General features: G+C 37.5%; 1 protein-coding gene across 1 annotated transcript in view; it reads right to left on the reverse strand.

Moving 5' to 3' along the window:
• Positions 1-20,341, reverse strand: part of LOC150091214 (solute carrier family 33 member 2-like) — a 79,438-nt gene extending 59,097 nt beyond the window's left edge. The window contains exons 1-2 of the mRNA XM_090389643.1: positions 20,266-20,341; positions 10,504-11,152 (exon numbers count right to left, since the gene is read on the reverse strand). Of these exons, the coding sequence (XP_090245769.1) occupies positions 10,504-11,146 (643 nt within the window). The 5' untranslated portion in view covers positions 11,147-11,152; positions 20,266-20,341. The remainder of the gene's footprint in view (positions 1-10,503; positions 11,153-20,265) is intronic.
• Between the last annotated feature and the right edge of the window lie 3,160 nt (positions 20,342-23,501).

Below are 23,501 nucleotides of genomic sequence, written 5' to 3' on the forward strand. Positions count from 1 at the left end.
AAAATACATATTCGGTTTATCAGAAACCTGAGAAGGATCAACAGTTAGACATCGACGTCAAGTGGATCAATGTATTGATCCACTTGACGATGCATTGCAGGATCATCTAGACAAGACTACAGCAATAATTCAAACACAGCATGGTTTGTTAAGGGAAAGTCTTGTCTGACAAATTTGATTGGTTATTATGATGTGGTCACAAAGGAACTGGATGCAAAAAATAATTTTGATATCATATACTTGGATTTCAGGAAAGCTTTTGACACTGTTGCGCATGGAAGATTACTGTACAAATTGGAGCAGAATGGTATTAAGGGTAAGTTGCTACAATGGATAAAAGGATGGTTAAGTGGGAGAAGACAGAGGGTGGTAATCAATGGGTGCTGCTCTTCGTGGACTAATGTTATTAGTGGAGTCCCACAGGGTTCGGTGTTGGGTCCACTGTTGTTTTGTGTATTTATCAATGATATTGATGAAGGTATATCAGGCTTAATGTCGAAGTTTGCAGATGACACAAAGGTTGGCAGGGTTGTTAATGACAGTAATGGCAGTGTGCTACTGCAACAGGATCTAGATAATTTGGGCAGATGGGCTAAGAAGTGGCAACTGAAGTTCAACCTTGACAAATGCAAAGTACTGCATATGGGGAGAAGTAACCCCAGAGAAACGTACCAACTGTGTGGTACTATACTTAAGGTGGTAGAAAATGAAAAAGACCTGGGAGTAATTGTGCAGTCAGATATGAAGTTTTCTGAGCAGTGCAGACAGGCTGCTAGGGCGGGTCATGGGGTTTTGTCAATGATATATAGGAATTTTGCTAGCAGGGAAAAGGAGGTGATTGTCCCTCTGTATAAGGCAATGGTCAGGCCACGCCTTGAGTACTGCGTACAGGTCTGGAGGCCTCATTTTAGAAAGGATGTAGATTTGCTTGAGCGTGTACAGAGAAGAGCAACACGATTGGTGAGGGGAATGAAGGGATTCTCTTACCAAGAGAGGCTTAAGTTCTGCAAATTGCAGTGGCTGGAGACTAGGCACCTGCGCGGTGATCTGATTGAGGTCTATAAGGCCTTGAATGGGTTGAGCACGCTGAATTCTGATGGGATCCTTCCACTTGTTCAGATTACGAACCTACGGGGACATAAGTTCAAATTAAGAAAGGACAGATGTAGAATAGATGTGCGGAAATTTGCCTTTAGCCAGCGGGTGGTTAATTGCTGGAACAAACTTCCATCTGTCGTTGTGGAAGTTGATAGGTTAAATAAATTTAAGGAGGAACTGGACAGGTATTTGGAGGGAATGGTGTGATTTTTTTTTTTTTTTTTTTTTTTTTTTTGGCTGATGCTGCATAAGCTCCTACACTTGCTTTCTTGCATCATGTGCCATTACTACTACTACTACTACTACTTCCTTCTACTGTTCATATAAATAAAAAGGTCTCTGCTACTTTTCTGTGCATTCTTTGCCAGAGACATCTCATAATGTGCCTTAGGCAAGCTAAGGCACATAACCTCCTTTGTTACTTGATTGCAAACTAGCTTCTGTTTACCATAAGCTTCTGAGTCTGATACTTCATATGCATTTTTCTTCTTTATCATAAGTCATCAGTTCATCTGATATCCATTTATATCTAAGCCTTGAACAGTATTTCTGAAAAGAAATATTGTTCAACAATTACTTTCCTGAATGTCTCTCATTGAGAATTTGCTGTTGGTAACATCACTAGGTGGTTCCACTACAAAAAATTTAAAATCTGTCTAAGACTACTGTAGTCACCTATACAAAAGAAAACCCTTTCTTTTACTCTTCACAGTGGTTGTCTTTAGGTAAATTCCACATCAGCATACCATAATCACTACCACTCAGTGAGTCTTTTATCTGCAGATTCTTAAAGCATGAAGAATCACTGCTGATAACCAGATCAAGAATATTGCTTATTGTTGCCTCTCTAACAAGATGCTGTACAAAATTGTCATCCAATAATTTCACAAACGTCTTGCTAGTGTGCGAGTGGATTTTAACTTTCTGGATTTTGACCAGAAAGATACAATCCCCTATTATATCACATTCTAATTTACTGGCCCACTCTATTTCTCTGTTCGTTATAATAATCACTGTTATTAGGACCATAACACACTCCTACTCTCATTTTCATTTTCTCAGTGCTTATGTTATACCAAACTGACTCAACATTGCTGTTGTTTGGTTTTATTTTTTTTTTAGGAGCATTAGCAACTAAGGCCATATTGCTCCAGGATATGCGGTGGTCATTCCCTGACCTTTCCGCATCCTCCATATTTGGTGGTGACGGGCTCGAACCCCGGTCTAATCAAGAAGTATGTGCTACGCACTGCTGCTCCTTCCCACCTGGCTACGGAGGCGCCAACTCAACATTGCACTGAACATCCATGTCGTCTGGAGGTGCTGTACAGCCACACCACAGCTTATGTAAATTCAACGTTACGCAAGTTTTTGCCAGCCGATGCAAACTTAAAAAAATCGTGGAAATGTATTTTGCATACTGTAGGAATAAATGGAGGTACAGTAAGCCCTCGCTAATCCAGTTATGGTTAATCGGGATGTCGCATAATCTGCATTGAAATATGAAAAATTCTGTTCGCAGTTGAGTACTTTTATTATTACATTCGGGTCTTTGTTATTCTCAAATACATAATGCTGATGAAACTAGACTGGTGTGTTCTACCAGAAAATATACAGGCCTCTCGTACAGAGCCGTTAACACCAGTGGGGAAAAAAGAGCAAATAAAAGTTAGTAATAGAGGCATGTGATGCAAGAAAGCAAGTTTATATAGCATCAGCCAAAAAAAAAAAAACACATCCATTCCCTCTAAAAGAATGTCCAGTTCCCCCTTGAATTTATTTAAGCTTTCAACTTCCACAGCGACAGATGGAAGTTTGTTCTGGCAATCAACTACCCGCTGGCTAAAGGCAGCAGGTAGAAGTTTTCAGCGCTTATTTGTGCCAATGCAGATGGAACTCATCAGCTAAAGTCTTGTGATCACAAGACTAGAATCCAAGCACATTAAAAGACTGTATGCATATATTGCCTGTTGTCTACTACAACTCGCAAAATGCTTGATTCACACAAGAAGTTACACAGAATTGGTTCCATAATCACTTCGTATCCAAAGTCAAGAGGTACCAGAAAGAAGTGTTGAAATTTTTAGATGATCAGATTAAAGCACTTCTAATTGTTGACAATGCCCCACTCATCCGGATATTGAAAATATGTCCAGTAAGGTTCATAAAATAAAGTGCCTGGCTTTGCAGCCAAACAACTATCTTAATGCAGCCCATGGACCACGGCATCATTACGGCCTGCAGGAGGTTCTACAAGCACAAGTTCCTTGATGAGGTGATGTTGGAAGACAGAATTGATGAAGATAATGACACAAGAGGAAGAAGAACTTTGGAAAATATCAAATCATACAATATCAAGTCTGCTATCTTTAACTGGGCCAATGCATGGAGGGACACTAAAAAGGAAACTTTAGTGAATGGCTGGAAAAAACCTCTGCAAAATAGAGATGGTGATATTAACTTTAAGGGATTAGAGCCAGAGGACTTTCAGACTGCGTTGAGGGCAGCTGGAGAGACTAAAATAATGCAAGAAAATATCCAAGATTGGCTGGAACTGGAAGAAGATCCTGGATTTCAGCTTCTGACAGAGGAAGAAATTGCTGCAGATGTTATTAAGGATTCTGCTATGGAAGAAAAATCAGATGAACTACAAGAATCTACAATTAATAAGAAACTTCTTATCTCTGCAAGAGATGGCATTGATGCAGTAATCAATTATGTGGACCCTTTAGCAAATCAAAAATTGCAGGGATATTATGAACACCTAAGAAGTAAGAGAGATCCTAATTAAAAAACAGCAGCAGAGGTCTATTCAGGCAAAACTTGACAGTTTCTTCAAACCTGCATTGTTACGTTCAAAAACAAGTACAACTTCTGAGTCTTCTATCGATGGATGAACGTATTGTTTTTTTTTTTTTTTTTTATAGAGGCTCTACGATGATTTTTTTTTATTTATTTTTATCAGCACTGCCTTATCATTAAATTTTCTTTTTATTTGTGTTTTAAGATTTTTTGTATTTTAGGGCTATCTTTTGCTTCACTAATCCGGACTATCACTTAATCCGGATGACCTCTCCCCTCAATTAATCTAGATTAGCAAGGGTTTACTGTATTGTGAAAATATCATAATGTGAACCCAATAACACTGTTTTTTTTTTTTTTTTGGTAATTCGTTCCAAGCCCTTGGAAGTTGAAATTTTCACTATATAACTAAGCTATTTATCTCTCTAAAAGGTCATTTTTATAATGGAAATTGCACTACACTTTCATTGTTATCATATGTTACATTATAAGAATAAATTTTGAACACCTTTGTGATATTTTTCTAAACCACATTACTGGAGGCCACTACCAAAAAACAATTTGCACTTTCCAGTTTACTGGGCTTTTCTGTTAGCACAATCTATATAAACTGGTAGTAAACTCTATCTTATTGCATTTGCGATAATACTGATAACTGGAATTGTGTGGGTTTTACGTTACGGTATTATGGTGAAATGAGTTCCCCTTAATCTTCAATCATATAAAAAACATGAATAAATATTCAGAATCTTCTCTTCATTCCTATTTACTTATTACAATGGTGAAGGGAAAGGGACCAACAGAAAGTGCAAGTGGTGGCAGTGCTAGGAAATGAAACAAAATTGATTTAGAGATGAAGATGATTAATTAAGAATTATGAAGCAGGACAAGGTTTGTCTTCTATTGCACAGAATTAGGTCTCACTGCTTCAACAGTGAATGCTATTTTAAGAGACAGTGCACATATAAAAGAACATGTTAAAGGATCAACGCAATTAAGATAAACAGTGATCACAAAACAGCATTCAGGTACTATATCGAAGATGGAAAAGCTATTAATAATATGGAAAATCAGATTCAGAAGCGAGCGCCCCTGAGTGCAATGGCCATCCAAGCAAAAGCATTTATGAAGATATTAAGGATAAGCACAGTAAATCCCAAGCCAAGTTTGTGGCAAGCAACAGATGGTTTAATAAGTTCAAGCATAGCACTGGTTTCCAAAACATTAAGGTGAAGTCACCAGTGGCAATTCTGCAGTTGCAGAGAAATTTTGTGATGTGCTGGAAAAAACCCCTTCTATATCTCCACTTCCACAGCAGTGTGCTTATCAGCTGGAGAGTTAATTCTTCCAATGATGCTTGAAAGGTAAAACTTGCTGACGTTATATCTGTCTCCTCTCTATTTTTGTAATTTTTCCTGCGCATGAGATAAAAAAATTTAATAAATAATTCTATTTACATGTTCGTCGAACATTTCTTTTTTGCTTCAATCAAATTTGCGAGTGCTGCATAAGCATTTAGGGAAATTCCAACTTACGTAGAGTTCCGTGGAATGCAACCCTTAGATAAGTCAGGGAGTGGCTGTATTGGATTTAATATGCTTTTTAACTAGAAGTATAACCTCTCCCCTACCACCCCCACCTGTCCTGTGTATCATTTCTGTACACATTGTACTTCACATTTTAACCTCTGCATCCCTTATACCTGAGTGACACCTTGTCACCGATATCCCTACAATGTCTGCCCTTGATGACTTAATCAGTACTTCAAATTCATTTACAATGCTACTAGGATTAGTGCATGCAAGTATACATACACCTGTTCTTACTCTTGGTTACCCTAACACAGCCCATGTATTTAATGATGAACCAGAGCAGTGCTTGACATCCTTGATACCTTGCTTTCCAGGGTACTGCCTGTTCCAATAGAAACAGTGCATGAATTGCTTTCACCTATGGTGGCTCTAGTTAATCTATTAGTCTGTGTATTCACCAAAAGTAAGCAGTTTTTCAACCCACCTAACACCACCTTGATAGTATCAGCAAATATCCTTTCATCCCTTCTAAACAGAAGGTATCCCATCCTTGTAAAAATGTGGGGGTAGACTTAAACACATTTAATATTAATAAGCACAGATCACACTAAGAAAAATTCTATCAAACATATGAATCTATCTTTGAACAGTATTAAGTAATGAATATTAATAATACATTCCATTATTTTGTTAAATGGTATTTTATTTGGAGATTGTAACATCTGGGATAATTAAATTTTTTTACTATAAATTTAAAAATAACTGATTTCAGTAATTTGAAACAGTAGCTTCAGTATTTCATGTCTCTTGGATATACAAGATATCCCAAAAGTTGCACACTACAAGGAAAAATAATAAAGAAGAAAGTTAATAAATTAATTTGAGATTTTTCCTTGCTACAGATTTCATTTTGACATGATGGAAGGAAAGCTAACATGGAGTCAAAGAGCTGCCATAATATTTATGTTTGGAAATATTGAGGTATCTCACAGACCTGTTGTAGACCAAGTTAATCAGCCACACCAAGAAATGCATATCAATCACACCACTACCATCAAGACATTAATTGACTGTTTCAAGAGAACTGGAACTGTCAACATCTGCTATTGTAGTGGTTTACCAGCTATTGTAGTTGGTAAAGATTTAAGTCAAATAATGAAGAAAGTAAGGAAGCTGTCACATCATGAAACCAGTAGCAGTAGTGTATATTTCATTATAATGAGTAACAAATTCCATCCTTATAAGATCCACCTAATGATGAATATTAAAAGGATGAATTTTCAGTGATGATATGGTCCATAGGATGCAAGATGAATGTCATTCAGCATCATTTAGTGATGGGCTCTTGTTTTAACTTAATGGGCACATCAACAGACATAACTTGAGAAACTGGCTGATGAATGAGCAATGTTGCAGGAATTCCTCATGCTTTTCCTTAACAATATTAAACTGCATGGCTTTGCTTTTCTAACAGGACAGTGCATTGCCACACTTCATAAAGATACCCTGAAAAATGGATTGGAAGAGAAGGATGATCAAATGGCCAAGAAAATCAGTGCTGAATTTCTTTCTCTGGGGACATTTGAAATTTATTGTATATCAATCCTGTCCAAGAGTAATTTCAAAACTATAGAAGAAAATCTTACTGGAATGAGCAATGATCAGTGAAGACATAGAGGAATCAAGCATCAAGTGTCTTTAGAATCAGGAAGTGTTTAGAATTCAAGGTGAAATATTTGAATATCAACTGTATATCACAAGAACATTATTTGTCACATGATTATATTTTCCCTATGGTGTGCAACTCTCAGAACACCCCATATACGGGAAGTACACTAGGTTTGATCAAAGGTTTAGTGAATGATCTTACAATAACTTGTTGTTGCATGCCAATCTAAGGAAAAGCTGATTTGGGTGAACACTAGCTTTTTTCATTTACTGAAAATTACAAAATTTGCACAACTCAACTGACAAATAATTTTTGAGAAACAAAACCATTCCTTCCTTTTGTGCTGCACTCACCTTATTTTCCTGATTTAGCACTATGCAATTTTTGGCAATTCCCAAAATTAAAACAGACATGAAAGAAAAATGATTTCAGTCAATTGAAGAAATCCAATAAACCATTGCCTAAAAGCAATCAAAAACAAGACTTTCAAAAATGTATTGATCAATGGTGGCCATGATGGAACAACTGTGTGGTTGCAAGGTATTATACTGAAGAATATTAATAATGCAAACATTTATTATTATTAGCCATATGGTGCAAGGAAGCCTGACACTTATGCTGCATCAGCCAAAAAAAAAAAAAAAAAAAAAAAAAACACAACTCAATTATCCTGAGAGAGAGTCAGAAGTAGAAGGGAATCACCAAGAAAGAGTAGAATGATGATATCCAGCTCAGGACCTTGGGTGTGCCAAGCCCATATACTCACCAGATGTGAGCCCCTGGAGTTATCATTAGATGAAATTATTTCTTTTTGAATTTGGTTTTATGAACTGTGTGGGAAAGGTTGGTATTGTGGATACTCTCTCAGCTCAATTATGAACAAAATGAATAAGACAGTCTAGCTCAGTTATCAACAGAATGAATAAGACAGTCTATTTTCAACATGTTAATCACCATGAGATAGCATTCATCTCACTATTTTTTAAGCATAGGCATGACACAAATATATCACCATTCACTTTATTGTTCAAGAAACGCAACTCCATGCAGCATATTTTATAATGTAAAATGAATGTAGATGGATTGGCATGGCATGGTATAGATCTCTCTCTCTCTCTCTCTCTCTCTCTCTCTCTCTCTCTCTCTCTCTCTCTCTCTCTCTCTCTCTCTCTCTCTCTCTCTCAGGAAAAGACAATCAACATAATTAGAACTGCTCCAGCAATGTCTTACTCATCGTAAGAAAAATCAACGTTCTATATTAAAAACATATTTTCTAATTCAGTTTTCTCCTGATAACAGCAAGATATGGGAGGAGTATTATCCCCCCATGCCCTTGTATAAAAGTCAGGAACAGTACTTCATAGTTGTGTAAGTGAATCACATTTCCTGACTTTTATACAAGGGCAAAAAGGAGAGAAACATACTCTATCACATCTCACTGAGATGTGATAGAGTATGTGATAGAGTAAAAATAAAATATAGTTGCTATATTTTCTCAACAGTAACAGCAAACTGATGAGTCAATTTTACCTACAATATAAAAGTTAAATTTCCTCTTATGTGGTTGGAAAAAATTTGTCATTCTTAATTGTTAACACTTTGGCATTTCAGTTTGCTGTTCCCACCAAGTGTAATGGGCTGCAAACATTTGTGGTAAAACATGGCCATAACATACATGGAGGCAAAGCCAACTCCAATAGCAAGAAAGAAACATGCCTAACTTTCACATGTAAAACAGCTCCACAATTGAGGAACAAAAAAGTGTATATTGTTTAGAAATTTTTGAACAATGACCCCCCCCCCCACAAACAAATGTTAGGTATCCGCTTATGCTGTTGGTAAAAAGTAGTCACATTACTTTATTATTGCCAACATGGGCCATTCACAAGTTATTAACCCTGAGTTAGGAGCACAAAAATTTGAAAAATCAGCAAAAAAAAATTTAAAATTGTCTATTTTTTTTTAATACTACCTTTATCTTTGATCATAACTCTAAAAGAAACCATGTTATAAGTTAACTTTTGTTATACCAATGTTTCGCAAGTACAGAGAAATTTAATTTTTCTGTGCACATGAAAAGTTGAAACAGCAAAAAATAATTCAAAATTCATTCAGAGTTCATTTTTTTTTTTTATACCACTCACATTTTCAACCTTTTTGAAGATTTTCAATCTTCGAAAAATCAACGTTCTATATTAAAAACATATTTTCTAATTCAGTTTTTAAAATTAAAATTCTCTTTAGACCTGTCGCTAAGTGAATGCAAATTTAAAAACCATACGCTTCAATGAATGGTGATTAAATGCCAGCTTGTTGATATACAGTTCAATGTATGAAACATGAAGCATGCATCTTAACAGTTTGATTCCAGATGATGCATCAATGTTGTGAAACTGAAAGCATTTCTTTCAATTGGTATTGCTGTTATTATCACATTATTATTATAATTAGTCCTATTGCAAGGAAGCCTGAGGCTCTTGTTGCACCAGCCAAAAAAAAAAAAAATTGAGTTAGCTCAGGACCCTGGATGTGCTATCAGATGAGTCCCTCTCATTACATTTCAAAATGGCCAAGTGTACCAAACTATTTGCATGTAAATTTTACTTTAAAATTGGAAAATCCATAAGTAAAAGAGCATGGCAGTAAAGCAAACTTACCATCAATAACTGTACATGACATATGTCAATCAACACATGCATATAATCAGGTTTAACTTAATCATGAATTTTCCTAACTGTGCGATAATTAATGGACATTTCTGGAATTTTCAGCAGAAAATTCAAAAGTAAACAATTTCAATATAAACAGATATTAGGAATTTCAGCTGTATGGATGGAGTACATAAAGAACAAATTGCTGAAATATTGTTGGAGTCAAATCAACAGGGTGCAACTGATTCGGCATTAAGTTGTAGTAGTTTCAATTTGCACTGCTGTTAATGTTACACTGCTGACCAAGGGTATAACTAGAAAATTTGTCAACAAACAAATGATGATGTTCAAGGCTTATCAGGAGAAAAAAAAAATTTGCTATGGTTTTCAAAGCTGATTGAAAGATGGTGTTCTTCGCTCACATCAATTTGCCTTTTGCTGTTGCAGGTATTGGAATGCTACCAACCAAATGCCTATAGGAAAATATTCGGTACACAACTGACATTCTGTGTTCAGTGAGCATAGTGGGAAGATGCCAGCATCAGAAAAGAAGTTTGCTAGTGAATATGTCATAGCTTCTTTCTTAACTTTCACCAAATGAATATATAACATTGTTACAATACTATCATAAAAACTAAATAGGCATACACATGTAATCACTTACCAAGTTTATATAAAATTAAAAAAACTGCAAGAGATCCTGTGCCTGGAGTGGAAGTTATACATGTTATTATATTTTTCCAACTAATACCTGGGGTATCCTTATTAGAAACTTTTGAGATTTGGATTTTTTCTGAGTAGGCAACCTTCGAATAAGGTTCACTTGAACAGCTAATATCTTTTGATTGCTGATATAAGCATTTGAAGGCTATTAATGTTAAAATATATAACATTGTTAAAGAAAAGCATAAACCAATCCATCCAAAGTGCATTTCAATCCAAAATAATATTCCACCTCCAAAAATAGATCCTAATTTGTATCCTATTACTTGACTTGCATTTACATGACTTATTTCATTTGCATTCAGCATGTTTATAGCTAAGCTATCAACAGCTACATCTTGAGTTGCTGAAAAAAGATTCAATAGAAACAGTACTATAGAAAGACAAATCATATCTTTAGGATTTAAAAAACCTGCAGAGATTGACACAACTGACAAAGCAGATAAACTAAGTAAAAGCCAATGTTCTTTAGTCCATATGCAATCAACCACAGGTGCAAAGATAGCTTTGCAGAGCCATGGAAGTAGTAGCAGTGTCATCATAGACAGTTCTGTATAAGACAGTCCATGAAAACGCAGAAACACAGGAATAAACTTATCTTGAAAGCCATAAGGAACACCTTGAGCAAAATACAACACTCCAAATATAACGATCTTCCCACTAATCATCATCAATATCTGTAAAAAAAAAAATATATATATATATAAATAAACACACACATACCCTTTAAGATATATATATGAACTCAATATCAGCAAAATAAAAATTTTTAAATATTAAAAAAAAATCAAATACTTCATCATAATGGCATGAAGACATGAGGTCAGAAATTTAGTTTCCATCACAATAATTTAAAATAAACAAATATATACTTGGTGATCACTGAATTATGACAATCTAAGAAATACTGTGGTGGGCCAGTGTTTGCATGGATAACAGCCACTGTTCGCCTAGGCACTGATTCCACTAGATGTCTGAAGATGGCTGTAGGGATCTGTAGTCATGCTGTCTACAAGGCTTTCCAGCACTGGAATAGATGAAAATTGCATGTCTATACGACTCACTTCCCATTTCAAAAGATCCCATATGTGTTCAGTTGGATTCAGGTCAGACAAATTTGGAGGACAATCAAGATGGATGATATCTTTACTCTGTTCCTCGCCACTCGTGCAGTCTGGCCCAGTGACAAAGCACATCATCGTCTTGAAAGATCCCATTTTTGTCCAGGAAAAAATACAACATAGCAGGGTGCACATGGTCTCTGAAGAGCCATCGATAGACCTCACCAGTTAAACATTGGTCCATACATATCAGGGATCCTACTTCTTACCAGAAAAACATGTCCCATATTAAGCAAACACCTCCACCTGCCTGGACAGTGGGCACCATGCATGATGGATCCGTAGATCCATGTTGCTTGCACCACACATTAAGGCATCCATTGGCATGTTTCACCAGGTATTTGGACTCATCCAACCAGCACACTCATTTCCAGTCCTCCAACAACCAGTGGATTGTTGACACTGTAGCATTTGCCGTTGATTATGATCAGCAGTGAGGAGAGGGCATCTCATGGGTCATCTGCTGTTGAACCCCACACATCTGAGTGTGCAGCACATTGACATTTGGGATACTGTTCTTGCATTTTCCATTTTGCACTGTGATGTCACTTGTACAGTGACCTTCCATTGAGCCTGTACAATGCACTGCACCCTTCACAAACATCCACCTTGCGTAATCCTTTACGGTTCTGCCATAGGGAAGTAGTTTGACCCATTCGACACCATTCTTTGTACACCTTAACCACAGTGGGCCATGAGCAACTGACAAGACATACTGTCTCCGATATTGAAGCAACAATCACACGAGCTTCAACAATCATGCCCTTTTGAAACTCTGATATCTTTACTATATCCTATAACTGCTACTTGATCACTTTGACTTGCATGACCAATGCAAATTATCACTGCTCAAGTGTACAAAGCTGTTTGGCTTTTTATACTGCAATCTATGCAGCATAGTCCATTACAGATGGGTTGGTCATAATTCAGTGATCACTGAGTAGATATAGATAGTCCCCAACTTGCACATTCCTCATCTTATATAAGATAAAAAATTAGTTAAAAACAAAAAAAAAAAAAAAAAAAACACCATGCCAAAAGAAAAAAAAAAAAAAATTTTTTTTTGACTACTACTTACTGACATGTAGGTGGATTGTGGATTGTGGCTGGTGAGTGGTAGGGTCCTACAACCAATCATTATCTTTTCCCCTCGTGAGAAAGTGTTTCTACTCTTGTTTACCAGTATGGCATCTGTTATAATGAATTTCCTGTCTGGTATTCTTGCAGATTTACCCTTATGATCATAACAGTGCTAGCACTGCTAAAACACAATGTACAAATAGTCTTGAAGAGAAACATATGGTACAGAAGCATGAGAGCAGTGAATCCGTAACTTCTCTTGCATGTGCTTTTGCTTAGCACTTTTCTGCATCCACAGTGACCACCACTGGGAAGGATAACTAGCTAATTAAAGAGCAATTGAAAAATTCTGCACCTGTGAAGATGACTGTCATCACTACTAAATGCATTCCAGTTCATTAGCTTAGATGTAGAAATTGCCAAACATGTGGATCAGGAATCAGAATCAATGATGTACATCCATTACTTAAAGGTAAAGAAAGGTGAAAAAGAGGGAGTCTGGTTGTCAGCAACAGCTGGTTCAGCCAATTTAAAGTTTGTGCAAATCTATATAGTGTAAAAGTGGGTGGCTAGTACTGAAAGAGTGACAGGAAGATGGTTATTTGATAAAAAAAAGTGTTTAATTTTGGCAAAATGGCTTATTTTAGAAAAGACTGCCAGGCGGTATAAAAAGAAATAAATAATACAAGATTTTTAGGCAAGTGAGAATTGTCTAACTCTGATCCTTGGCAGTAGCAAGTTTAAGCCTCTGTTCACGTACTACAAGAAAATTCCACAGGTGCTGAAGTACATTAAATAAATGGTCTCTTTTTCTACGGGTATCAAACCCAAAATGTCTTGTTACACAGTTGCTACATTCAAGGCATATTTTGGAAATAATCCTTCAAAACGAAGGATTATTAACAAGCTAGAGGAATCCTCCTTCAAAATTCCACTATCCTTAATGTCCACAGAGGAATCCTCACTAAAGTCTAGTGAAGAAGTAAAAAGACAGTACTTCATAAACTTAAACCACACCTAAAGAAGTTAAAGTTAATGGTTTAAGGAAGATCAGAAACAAAGGGATAATAAATGAAGCTACTACAAAAGAAGACTTGCAAAAAATACAAAATCATCCTGAGATTACAAAATTGGGCCTGTGTTCAGAAACACCAAAGGGTTGGAATCCCTCTATAATTATTTTTGATATTGTGGAAACAACACCGGAAAGGGAACTAATGCTAGACCTTTACTACAAAAATTTCCAAAGTCATATCACATTGGATGAAATGGCCCAAGAATTTGTATTAAAAAGAGTAACTAAATCAAGGAAAATGGGTCATCTTGAAACACCAACAGAGGATCTATGCTGGCTGGACTAGCCATAGATTTAGGGAATACTTCCCTCTCACAAAGTGTTATAACAGCCACAGATTTGGTCATACAGCCAGGCAGTACCAGCAAAAATATCCGATCTCTGGCCACTGTTCAGTCACTGGCCATGACTATAAAAAATGCACAAGTAGATCCATACAACCAAAATGTGATACCTGTAAATCAGGAAGAAGTAGCCTTTCACCATAGTCCAAGGGACAACAATTGTCCCAGCTATCAAAAATTGGTTAAACAGCTTGGATTAAGAACCAATTATGGGCCTTAATTTAAACCAGACTTGTAACAGGGCTCTAAAGTTCATCCAGTTAAATGCTCAGAGAGCATGTACAGTTGTGGATCAAATTAAGCTTAAAGCTGAGGAAAACAATACCTACATTCTGGTACTCCACCCTATGCCCATCAGGGTAGGGTTCAGGGATACCCCAGAACATATAGAATCCTCTCACGATACCTCATGGACAGCAATACCACAGCTAAGGTAAATTCTCTTTATTCCTCCTTAGCAGTTTGTGCTCACATAATTAGTCAAACAGGATCTTTTCATGTTATATCTCTCTACTGCAGACAAGGAAAGGATATAAATTCCGGCATACACTACCTCCAAAATGCATTGACAGCCCTTTCAAATTGTAAGATAATAGTCTCAATGTATGCCAACTGTCGGTCAAGCCTGTGGCACAGCCGAACAGAAGACAGAGCAGGTACACATAATGGACGATTCAAACAGATTTCATAGCTACCACAACCTTTCAGGTTTTAAACAGACCTCATAACCTACCCACCTACAGTAGTACAGTGTAAGAAAACGACATAGATAAAACCCTGGCCAACACCTATATACAATCCAGCAAAGTAACAGATTGGATGGTCCAAGAAGCTTGGACCACCTCTGACCATAAAACTATAACTTTGACTTTAGGAAGACAAATATACAATCAGTTACAGCCAACTCAAGATATAATCAGATACAATTTAAAGAAAGTCAACTGGCATAACAGTAAGCTGAGAGTCACTGTGGTATGCTTGTGTAAATGAGCAAGTCTAAATGCTAGGAAATATGTAGATGCATGGCTATGAGTAAATTATTTGAAAGTACTGTGTGCATTACTGGATGAATGTTCAAGTGCATGAGTGAAAATAAGAGTACTGACTGAGATTCACTAATCAAATGAACTGAATGAAAGAACAAGTAACAATATATGGCATAAAAGGAACTTTTATCCCATTATATTAAAGACCACAAAAATGTTTGAATGTCTATTAGGCGCCTCCGTAGCCAGGTGGGAAGGAGCAGCAGTGCATAGCACACGCTTCTTGATTAGACCAGGGTTCGAGCCCGTCACCACCAAATACGGAGGATGCAGAAAGGTCAGGGAATGACCACTGCATATTCCTGGAGCAATATGGCCTTAGTTGTGCTCCAAATAACGAACAAACAAATGTCTATTAATTTGATCAATTACTTTAATTAGTTATCCTCTCAGATAGGCTAGATTAAATGATGTCGGTTACTAATATATTACAATATATTACATATATTAGTAACCAACATACAGGTCACTGTTGAAAAAAAGCCGTGAATTAGTGTTGAATTTGAAAGTGTCTGCAATTCTGCCCAGACACGATAGGAGGGAGTATATGATGAGAGCACTGTCGATCAATTCGGCCCTGGAAAGATTGTGCAAGGCTCAAGGGATAGAATTTTTTTCAGCCTGGTCTCTACCTGTTAACAGGAGAGACTGCTTCTACAGGGATGGGATACACTTAAATAGAAAGGGTGCAAGAACATTTGCTGATGCTATCGAGGCAGTGTTAGGTAGGTCGGAAAACTGCTAGCTTGGGGGGGATACAAGGACTAAACGATTAACAGCAGCCACTGGAAGAGGTGAAAGTGATTCTTCCACTGCTTCTATTGGAATGAGCAGCAGCCTGGAAAACAAGATGCAGGGTATTTCAGACACTGTTGGGAGTCACTGCGGTACAAGTAAACACATGGGTTGTGTTACGGTTGCTAGGAATAGAAAATGGTGCATGTATACTTGCATTTACACCAATGCTAGGAGGTCGGTAAAAAAATTTAATGAATTTGAGGTATTGCTCAAAACATCAAAGGCAGATATTGTTGGGATATCAGAGACGTGGTGTCACACAGATATAAGGAATGCAGAAATGGAATTTCAGGAGTACAATGTGTACAGGAAGGATAGACAGGATAGGAAGGGAGGAGTGGTTATGCTATTAGTTGAGAAACACAAAACATCCAAGGAAGTGAAGCCAGTCAACATCGCTGGACAGTGCAGTGTCGAGTCAGTTTGGTATGACCTAAGCATTGGAGATCAAAATTGAGAGTAGGAATGTGTTATAGACCTAATGACTCTGAAGAGTATAATAAGAAACTATACAGGGAAATAGAGTGGGCCAGTAAATCAGAAAGTCCTATAATTGAGGATTTTAATTTCCCAGATATTGACTAGAATTTGTGGGTTGGTCACTCACACGTTAGCAAGGCTTTTGTGGATTTATTGGATGATTGTTTTCTACATCAGCATGTTTGGGAGGCAACAGGAGGGAGTAACACTCTTGATTTGATTATCAGTAGTGATTCTTCATGCATTAAGAATCTCCAGATAAAGGAACCACTAGGTGGCAGTGATTACAGTGTGCTGAAGTGGGATTTACTCTAAGAGGTAACTACCATCAGGGGTAAAGGGAAGGATTTTTGCTTTCGTAAAGGCAACTACGATGGTCTGAGACAGTATTTCAATTCTATACTGTGACACCAACTGATGATGTTACAAACAGCAAATTCAAAATGGGAAGCATTCAAAGAATTTATTTGGAATGCTACTAGGCCTAAATGGATGTCAGATGAACTAATGAGACATATGGCATAGAAGAAAAGTGCATGGGATACATATAAATTAATGGGTGACATGGAAGCCTATGATAGATATAAGCTGGTCTATAACCAAGTCACAAAAGAGATTAGGCAGGCAAAGGCAGATTATGAGAAATCTTTGGCAAAGGATGCAAAGAAAAACAGCAAAGAGTTCTTTACCTATGTAAACTTTAGAAGGAAAGGGATGAATCAGATTGGCCCAATGGATATTGATTGTTCAACTGTTGATGATCCTGCTGAGGTTGCTTACAAACTAAATGAGTATCTTGCATCTACATACACACACGAGGAGTTATTCAGGGACGGGAATGCCAGAGGTGAATTAAACTCTGGCAGTGAGCTAGATGATTTTGTAATAACTGAGAGGAAAGTGGAGGAGAAATTATTGAAGATAAACATAAAAAAAAGGCACCCGGTGTGGATGGGATCTATCCAGTTATATTAAAGGAGGCAGCAAAGGAAGTAAGCAAACCCTTAGCCATAATTATGAGAGCTTCTTTGGACTCAGGAGAGGTACCCATGGACTGGAGATGCGCAAATGTGACCCCAATTCACAGAGGAGGATCAAAGGGCGACAAGTAATTATAGGCCTGTTAGTTTAACTTATGTTCCAGGGAAATTAATGGAGGCACTGGTTAAAGAAACACTGCAGGATCATCTAGACAAGACTTCAGTTATAGCTCAGACACAGCATGTTTTTGTTAAGGGAAAGTCTTGCCTGACCAATTTGATTGGATACAATGATATGGTCAAAAAGGAACTGGATGCAGGGAATAACTTTGTTATCATATATTTGGATCTTAAAAAGGCTTTTGATACTGTTGCACATGGAAGACTGCTGGGCAAATTGGAGCGGTGTGGCATTGTAGGTAAATAGCTGCTATGGATAAAGGGATGGTTGAGTGGGAGAAGACAGAGTGGTAATTAATGGGCATTGCTCAATCGTGGACTAATGTTATTAGTGGAGTCCTTCAGGGTTCTGTGTTGGATCCATTGTTGTTTTCTGTATTTATAAATGATATTCATGATGGTATATCAAGCTTAATGTCCAAGTTTGCAGACTATATGAAGGTTGGCAGGGTTGTTAAGGACACTAATGACAGTACGCTGCTGCAACAGGATCTAGAAAAGTTGAGCAGATGGGCTGAGAGGTGACAAATGAAGTTTAACATTTACAAATGTAAAGTACTACACATGGGAAGCAGTAACCCCACAGTAACGTATCAACTGTATGGTACTTCACTGACAGTGGTAGAGAACGAAAAGGACCTGGGGGTAATTGTGCAGGCAGATATGAAGTTTTCTGAGCCGTGTAGACTGTCTGCAAGAGTAGCTCATGGTGTCTTGTCAATGATATACAGGAATTTTTCTAGCAGGGAAAAGGAGGTGATTATTCCCTTGTATAAGGCAATGGTCAGGCCACACATTGAGTACTGTATACAGGTCTAGAAGCCTCATTTTAGGAAGGATGTAGAACTGCTGCAGCGAGTGCAGAGAAGGGCAACAAGATTAGTGAACGGAACCAAGGGTTGGTCTTACGAAGAAAGGCTTAAGTTTGCAAATTACAGTGTCTGGAGACTAGTCTCCAGACACTGTAATCACCTCAATCAGATCTGGAGACTAGTCTCCAGATCTGATTGAGGTGTATGCACATGGAAGACTGCTGGGCAAATACAGGAATTTTTCCTTTAATGGTTTGAGCATGCTCAATGCTAATGGCATTCTTCCTCTTGCTCAGAATAATTGCCTGAGAGGGCATAAATTCAAATTGAGAAAAGACAGATGTAGGATAGATGTGCGGAAGCTTGCCTTTAGCCAGCGGGTACTTGGTTGGTAGAATAGACATCCATCCTTTGTTGTGGAAGTTGATAGCCTAAATAAATTTAAGGCTGAGTTGGACAGGTATTTGGAACAAACAGAGGGGTGAAATGGAAACGGTTTTTTGTTTTGGCTGATGCTGCATAAGCTTGCTTTCTTGCATCATATGCCTCTACTAATGCTAAAGTGCAGAGAAGAGTTAGTCTTTTTGTAGGTATAAAATGAAATTGGTAAGACCAAGAGAGTGCACTTACCAGGAAAGTCTTCAATTCTGCAAAGTGCGTAATCTGGTGACTAGGCACCTAACAGGAGGTGATTGAAGTGTTTAAATCTTTAAATATAATTACAGTTCAACGCTTATGGCATCATTTCTCTTGCTGATTACACACATGAAGAGGTATAAATTCAAAGTGAGGAAGAAGGGTTGCAGAATAGATGTGCAGAAACATTCCTTCGGCCAGCAGGTGGTTGATTGCCAGAACAAACTCCCATCTGGTGGGAGTTTGTTGTGGCAATTAAAAAAAAGTGTTTTCTTTTTTTTGGTGGATGTTGTATCAGCTTGCCTTCTCGCATCATTTGCCACTACTATAACTACTACTACAAATAATAACTTCCCATAGCATTTTAATTTGTTCATGCTATAGATATGACAGGATAACTGTATAAAGAAACGTATCTATAGGGAGTGCCTAGGAAGAAGTAATAAAGAAATTGGGAACCCCCTCCCAACCACAGTGACAGAAAGTCAACCCAATTTACACAAGAGAGTCTAGTTCAGGATTTCCTGAAGTGTGATCCCGGTCCGTGAACAACTTATTTGAAATATACCTACATAAAACAATAAGAAAATTTCCGGAAGAAATGAAAATGTTATAAAATATCCAGTTATACTCAAAATACTCATTAAATAAATATTTAATTGCCCAAAAATAGACTCAAAAATATATTAATTTTATGTAAACTTTTGATAATAAACAAAGAAATGAATTACCTATCTTTTATTCATATTTGTTGATGTTAATGAATACCTAATTGCATTATTACTAGTATGTTAAATGTCACATGGTGTCATTATTTCATGAAGCTACGAGTATAATTATTGAAAATACATTAATTTATAGCTATAGGTGGGCCGCAAAAAAATGAAGTCTACAAACACTGGTCCGCACTTGAAAGGGTTTGGGAAACCGTAGTCTATGTAAGTTATGCATCATTTTCATTAATAAACATTAAGTAATGTATGCAGTACATTACATTTTAGGCATATTCATTTTTTTTATTAAATTAAATGAATTTTTGGTCTGAACCCTTAACTAGATTCAGTTAAGGGCACAGCACATAGAAGTATATCAGAGAAGTAATATACTTCTCTGTGCTGTAGGGTAAAAATTTTTATATTAGGGTTACCCGTAAATGATTACTGTAAACTGTATGGTACAGCACCCCGACCACGGAAATATAAGGTATGTTACTACTCTGTGCACGACCGACTACTTACCGACGATACGGCAGAGATTAACGGTGCGAGACTCCGCCCACTGTTTTGCCCCTCTCAACTCGCCGTACATTCCAGGGAAGCCGGATAAACGTGGTGGGTTATGAACACTTCGCTGTTCGAAATGTCACGTGGTGTTAATATTTGATTAGCCGATTATTTAATTTTTTGGATGCGTAATTAAAAACAAAAAAAGAAAAGTTATTTGATTTTGGAAAAGGCTGAATAATACCGGGAGTGTAGGGGCAAGAGCCCACACAGAATCGGAGGTCTGCGGGAAGAGCCCCCAGAAAAAAAAATTAATACCCCAGGGGCTCACACTGGTGAGCATGAGCTTGGCAAACCCAGGGTCCGGGGCTGGATATCATCATTCTTCTCTTTCTTGCTGATTCCCTTCTATTTCAGATTCCCTCTCTCAGAGTAACGCGGAAATTTGGCTGGTGCATCATCAGCCTCAGGCTTCCTTGCACCATATAGCTAATAATAATAATAATAATTTAGAAATGTCTACTGATGAAAGTGACGTGCCACTTTCCCCACTCTGAGCAATCTCATTAGCTGATTAGGAATACCTAATTTCTCCAATATCCGTGTTTGCTTGTGATTTACTTTTGCGTTCGCCTAGGTCACAGAATAATAAGATACATTCTGTGGTCTAGGTCGAATGCGAGTGTTAATCTAACTGCTGCTGCTGCTGCCGCCGTGAGTCTTCCTTTGGCTTAGGTATTTATTTTCTCAGTTCAGCCCAGTGGTGTATTCGGACCGGAACGACTTTCCGGTACTTTTTTTTCAAATGTCATAATAGAAAATCATTACATTTATACACCTAATATTATGAAACGATGGCATAACCAAAGGGGAAGGAGAAATATCTATTTTGCCCATTGCTACTAAAAATATATATTAATAGTAATCTTTAAAATTAATAGATTTCTTTAAAAATTTATTTAAAAACAAAAATATAAATTTCGCAATGAAACTTGAACGTTTCTTACTAAAGTACAATGTGTTAGACAAAGAGATCCAACGAATGAGATATACTGTGATGCGTGCAAACGCTGCATTTTGATTCGCCATGCGCTGAACGCTAGAACTGGTTGTTTCATGAACCGTGAGTCTGGTTCAGTTACTGTACAGTCGATGTGGTGTTGTTATTATTATTATTATGATTAGCCATATGGTGCAAGGAAGACTGAGGCTTAAAAAAAAACAGCACATAAAAAAAAAAAAAAATTTCTGAATTACCCCGAGAGAGAGTGTAGAAGGGAAAGAAAAAAGAAGAATGATGATATCCAACTCAGGACCCTGGGTGTGCCAATCCCATACTCACCAGATGTGAGCCCCTGTGGTTATCATATGGTCTTCTGAAGAACGAGCGTTCCGGTACTATTATTTTTTAGCAATACACGTCTGGTTCAACCCTCAATAGAACGAACCAATGTGAGAATGTGTAGATTCGAAAATGAAAGATGCAAGTGCGTGATAGATTGGTATCAGAAAAATAAATTGATTGCAAGTGAGTATGAATGTTTCTTGTTTGAGATTAGCTCGGCCAAGCGCAAGGATCGTTCGGATGGTTTTGAATGGGTCTGCAAAACGAAAGGGGATAACGCTCATTATTATTATTAGCCATATGGTGCAAAGAAGACTGAGGCTTATGCTGCAATAGTCAAAAGAAATTCCTAAGTTACCCTGAGGGAGAGTATTCAGTGTCAAACGGCACTAGAGGTTCCCCAATCTCCGTCCCCGGGGAGAGAGAAAGAGAGAGGGTCAGAAGTATAAGGGAATCAGCAAGAAAGAGAAGAATGATGATATCCAGCTCAGGACCGTTTTTTAATGTTCAGTTAAGAAGCGGGGGAGTCTGGGGGCAGCAGCCGCAAGAAAACAAAATTAAGAAATTTCTCCATTTGCATATTCAATTGCTTGTGATTTTACTTTTTGGTCTGCCTTGGTTGAGTGCAGGTGTCTGTTCTACTGAGTGATTTATTCCTGCGAAATATTAGTGGAGAAATGTTGGGTCGTTTAGAAAAAATAATTCGGTAAAATTCAGAGACTGGTATTCCTTTCAAAATGGCGGCAAGGAGAGGAAAGGGTAAGCAGTGATTGAAGGGTTGTGACTCCGCCCACAAACTGCATTCCCCCTCCTCGCCCAGCGAATGTCGAGCGACACGCAATTGCCATGTGGCACAGCAACAGATATGCCGGCTGAAATAGGTTTGTACATGACTGGATGATTTCATGTGCAATAACAAAAAAAATTGCTCTTTGTAAATACACAAAATGTCTACAAAAATGCTTATTTTTTTAAATTTTCGGTTGGGGCTACCGTCCCCTAACTCCCACTTTTATGGTTGTCCATTACTGGATGATTTCACGAGCATTAACAATGGAATTGGTCCAAACGCATCAGAAATACATAGCTATATCTGAATAAATCAGATTATTAGTAAAACGGCATCGTTTTAAGTTATATCTCATATTGAATACCTTCACAACGAGTTGCCATGATATTGCACTACTTCGAATAAGTAACGCTTCACTTAAGGAGAAGACTAATGTTACTTATTCTCAGATGGATACCACCACCCAGACGGCACCGTTTCAGGGCTATTTGGCCCTTCTTCGTGGGTGGGTAGGTACCCGAGTGATGCAATGATGGCAAAACAGTTATGAAGTATAACTCCACAATATGAGAGATGCCTGATGGTGTATCATGTATTTAGACTCAAGCGTTTAGGGCATAAGCCTCAAGCTATGGGGGAGTCTAGACTATGTATAAATATAGTGCAAACGCATCAGAAATACATAGCTATATCTGAATAAATCAGATTATTAGTAAAACGGCATCGTTTTAAGTTATATCTCATATTGTGAATACCTTCACAACGAGTTGCCATGATATTTATACATAGTCTAGACTCCCCCATAGCTTGAGGCTTATGCCCTAAACGCTTGAGTGGAATTGGTCCTCAACAACCATGCAGGGCCGCCGCAAGTGGGTAGGCGTGGTAAGCGTTGCTTACGGGTGGCGGTTGAAGTGGGTGCGGAAATTTCTTTTTATACTGTTTCCTGATTTTTTTTTTTTTTTTATGTAAACCCCAACCACGAGAGGTATTAGAACCTATAGTAATTAATACCGTGCTTGGGTTGGAGGTTGAGAAGACGAAAGAAGATATTTGTTGACATTGGACTTGAATTTCTGTAGACTGTAATTTCCAGAAAATACGTATGAAGGAAGT

The sequence above is a fragment of the Mastigoproctus giganteus genome, chromosome 1 (assembly GCF_048544385.1).
Source record: "Mastigoproctus giganteus isolate SK-2022 chromosome 1, ASM4854438v1, whole genome shotgun sequence".
NCBI lineage: Eukaryota > Metazoa > Arthropoda > Arachnida > Uropygi > Thelyphonidae > Mastigoproctus > Mastigoproctus giganteus.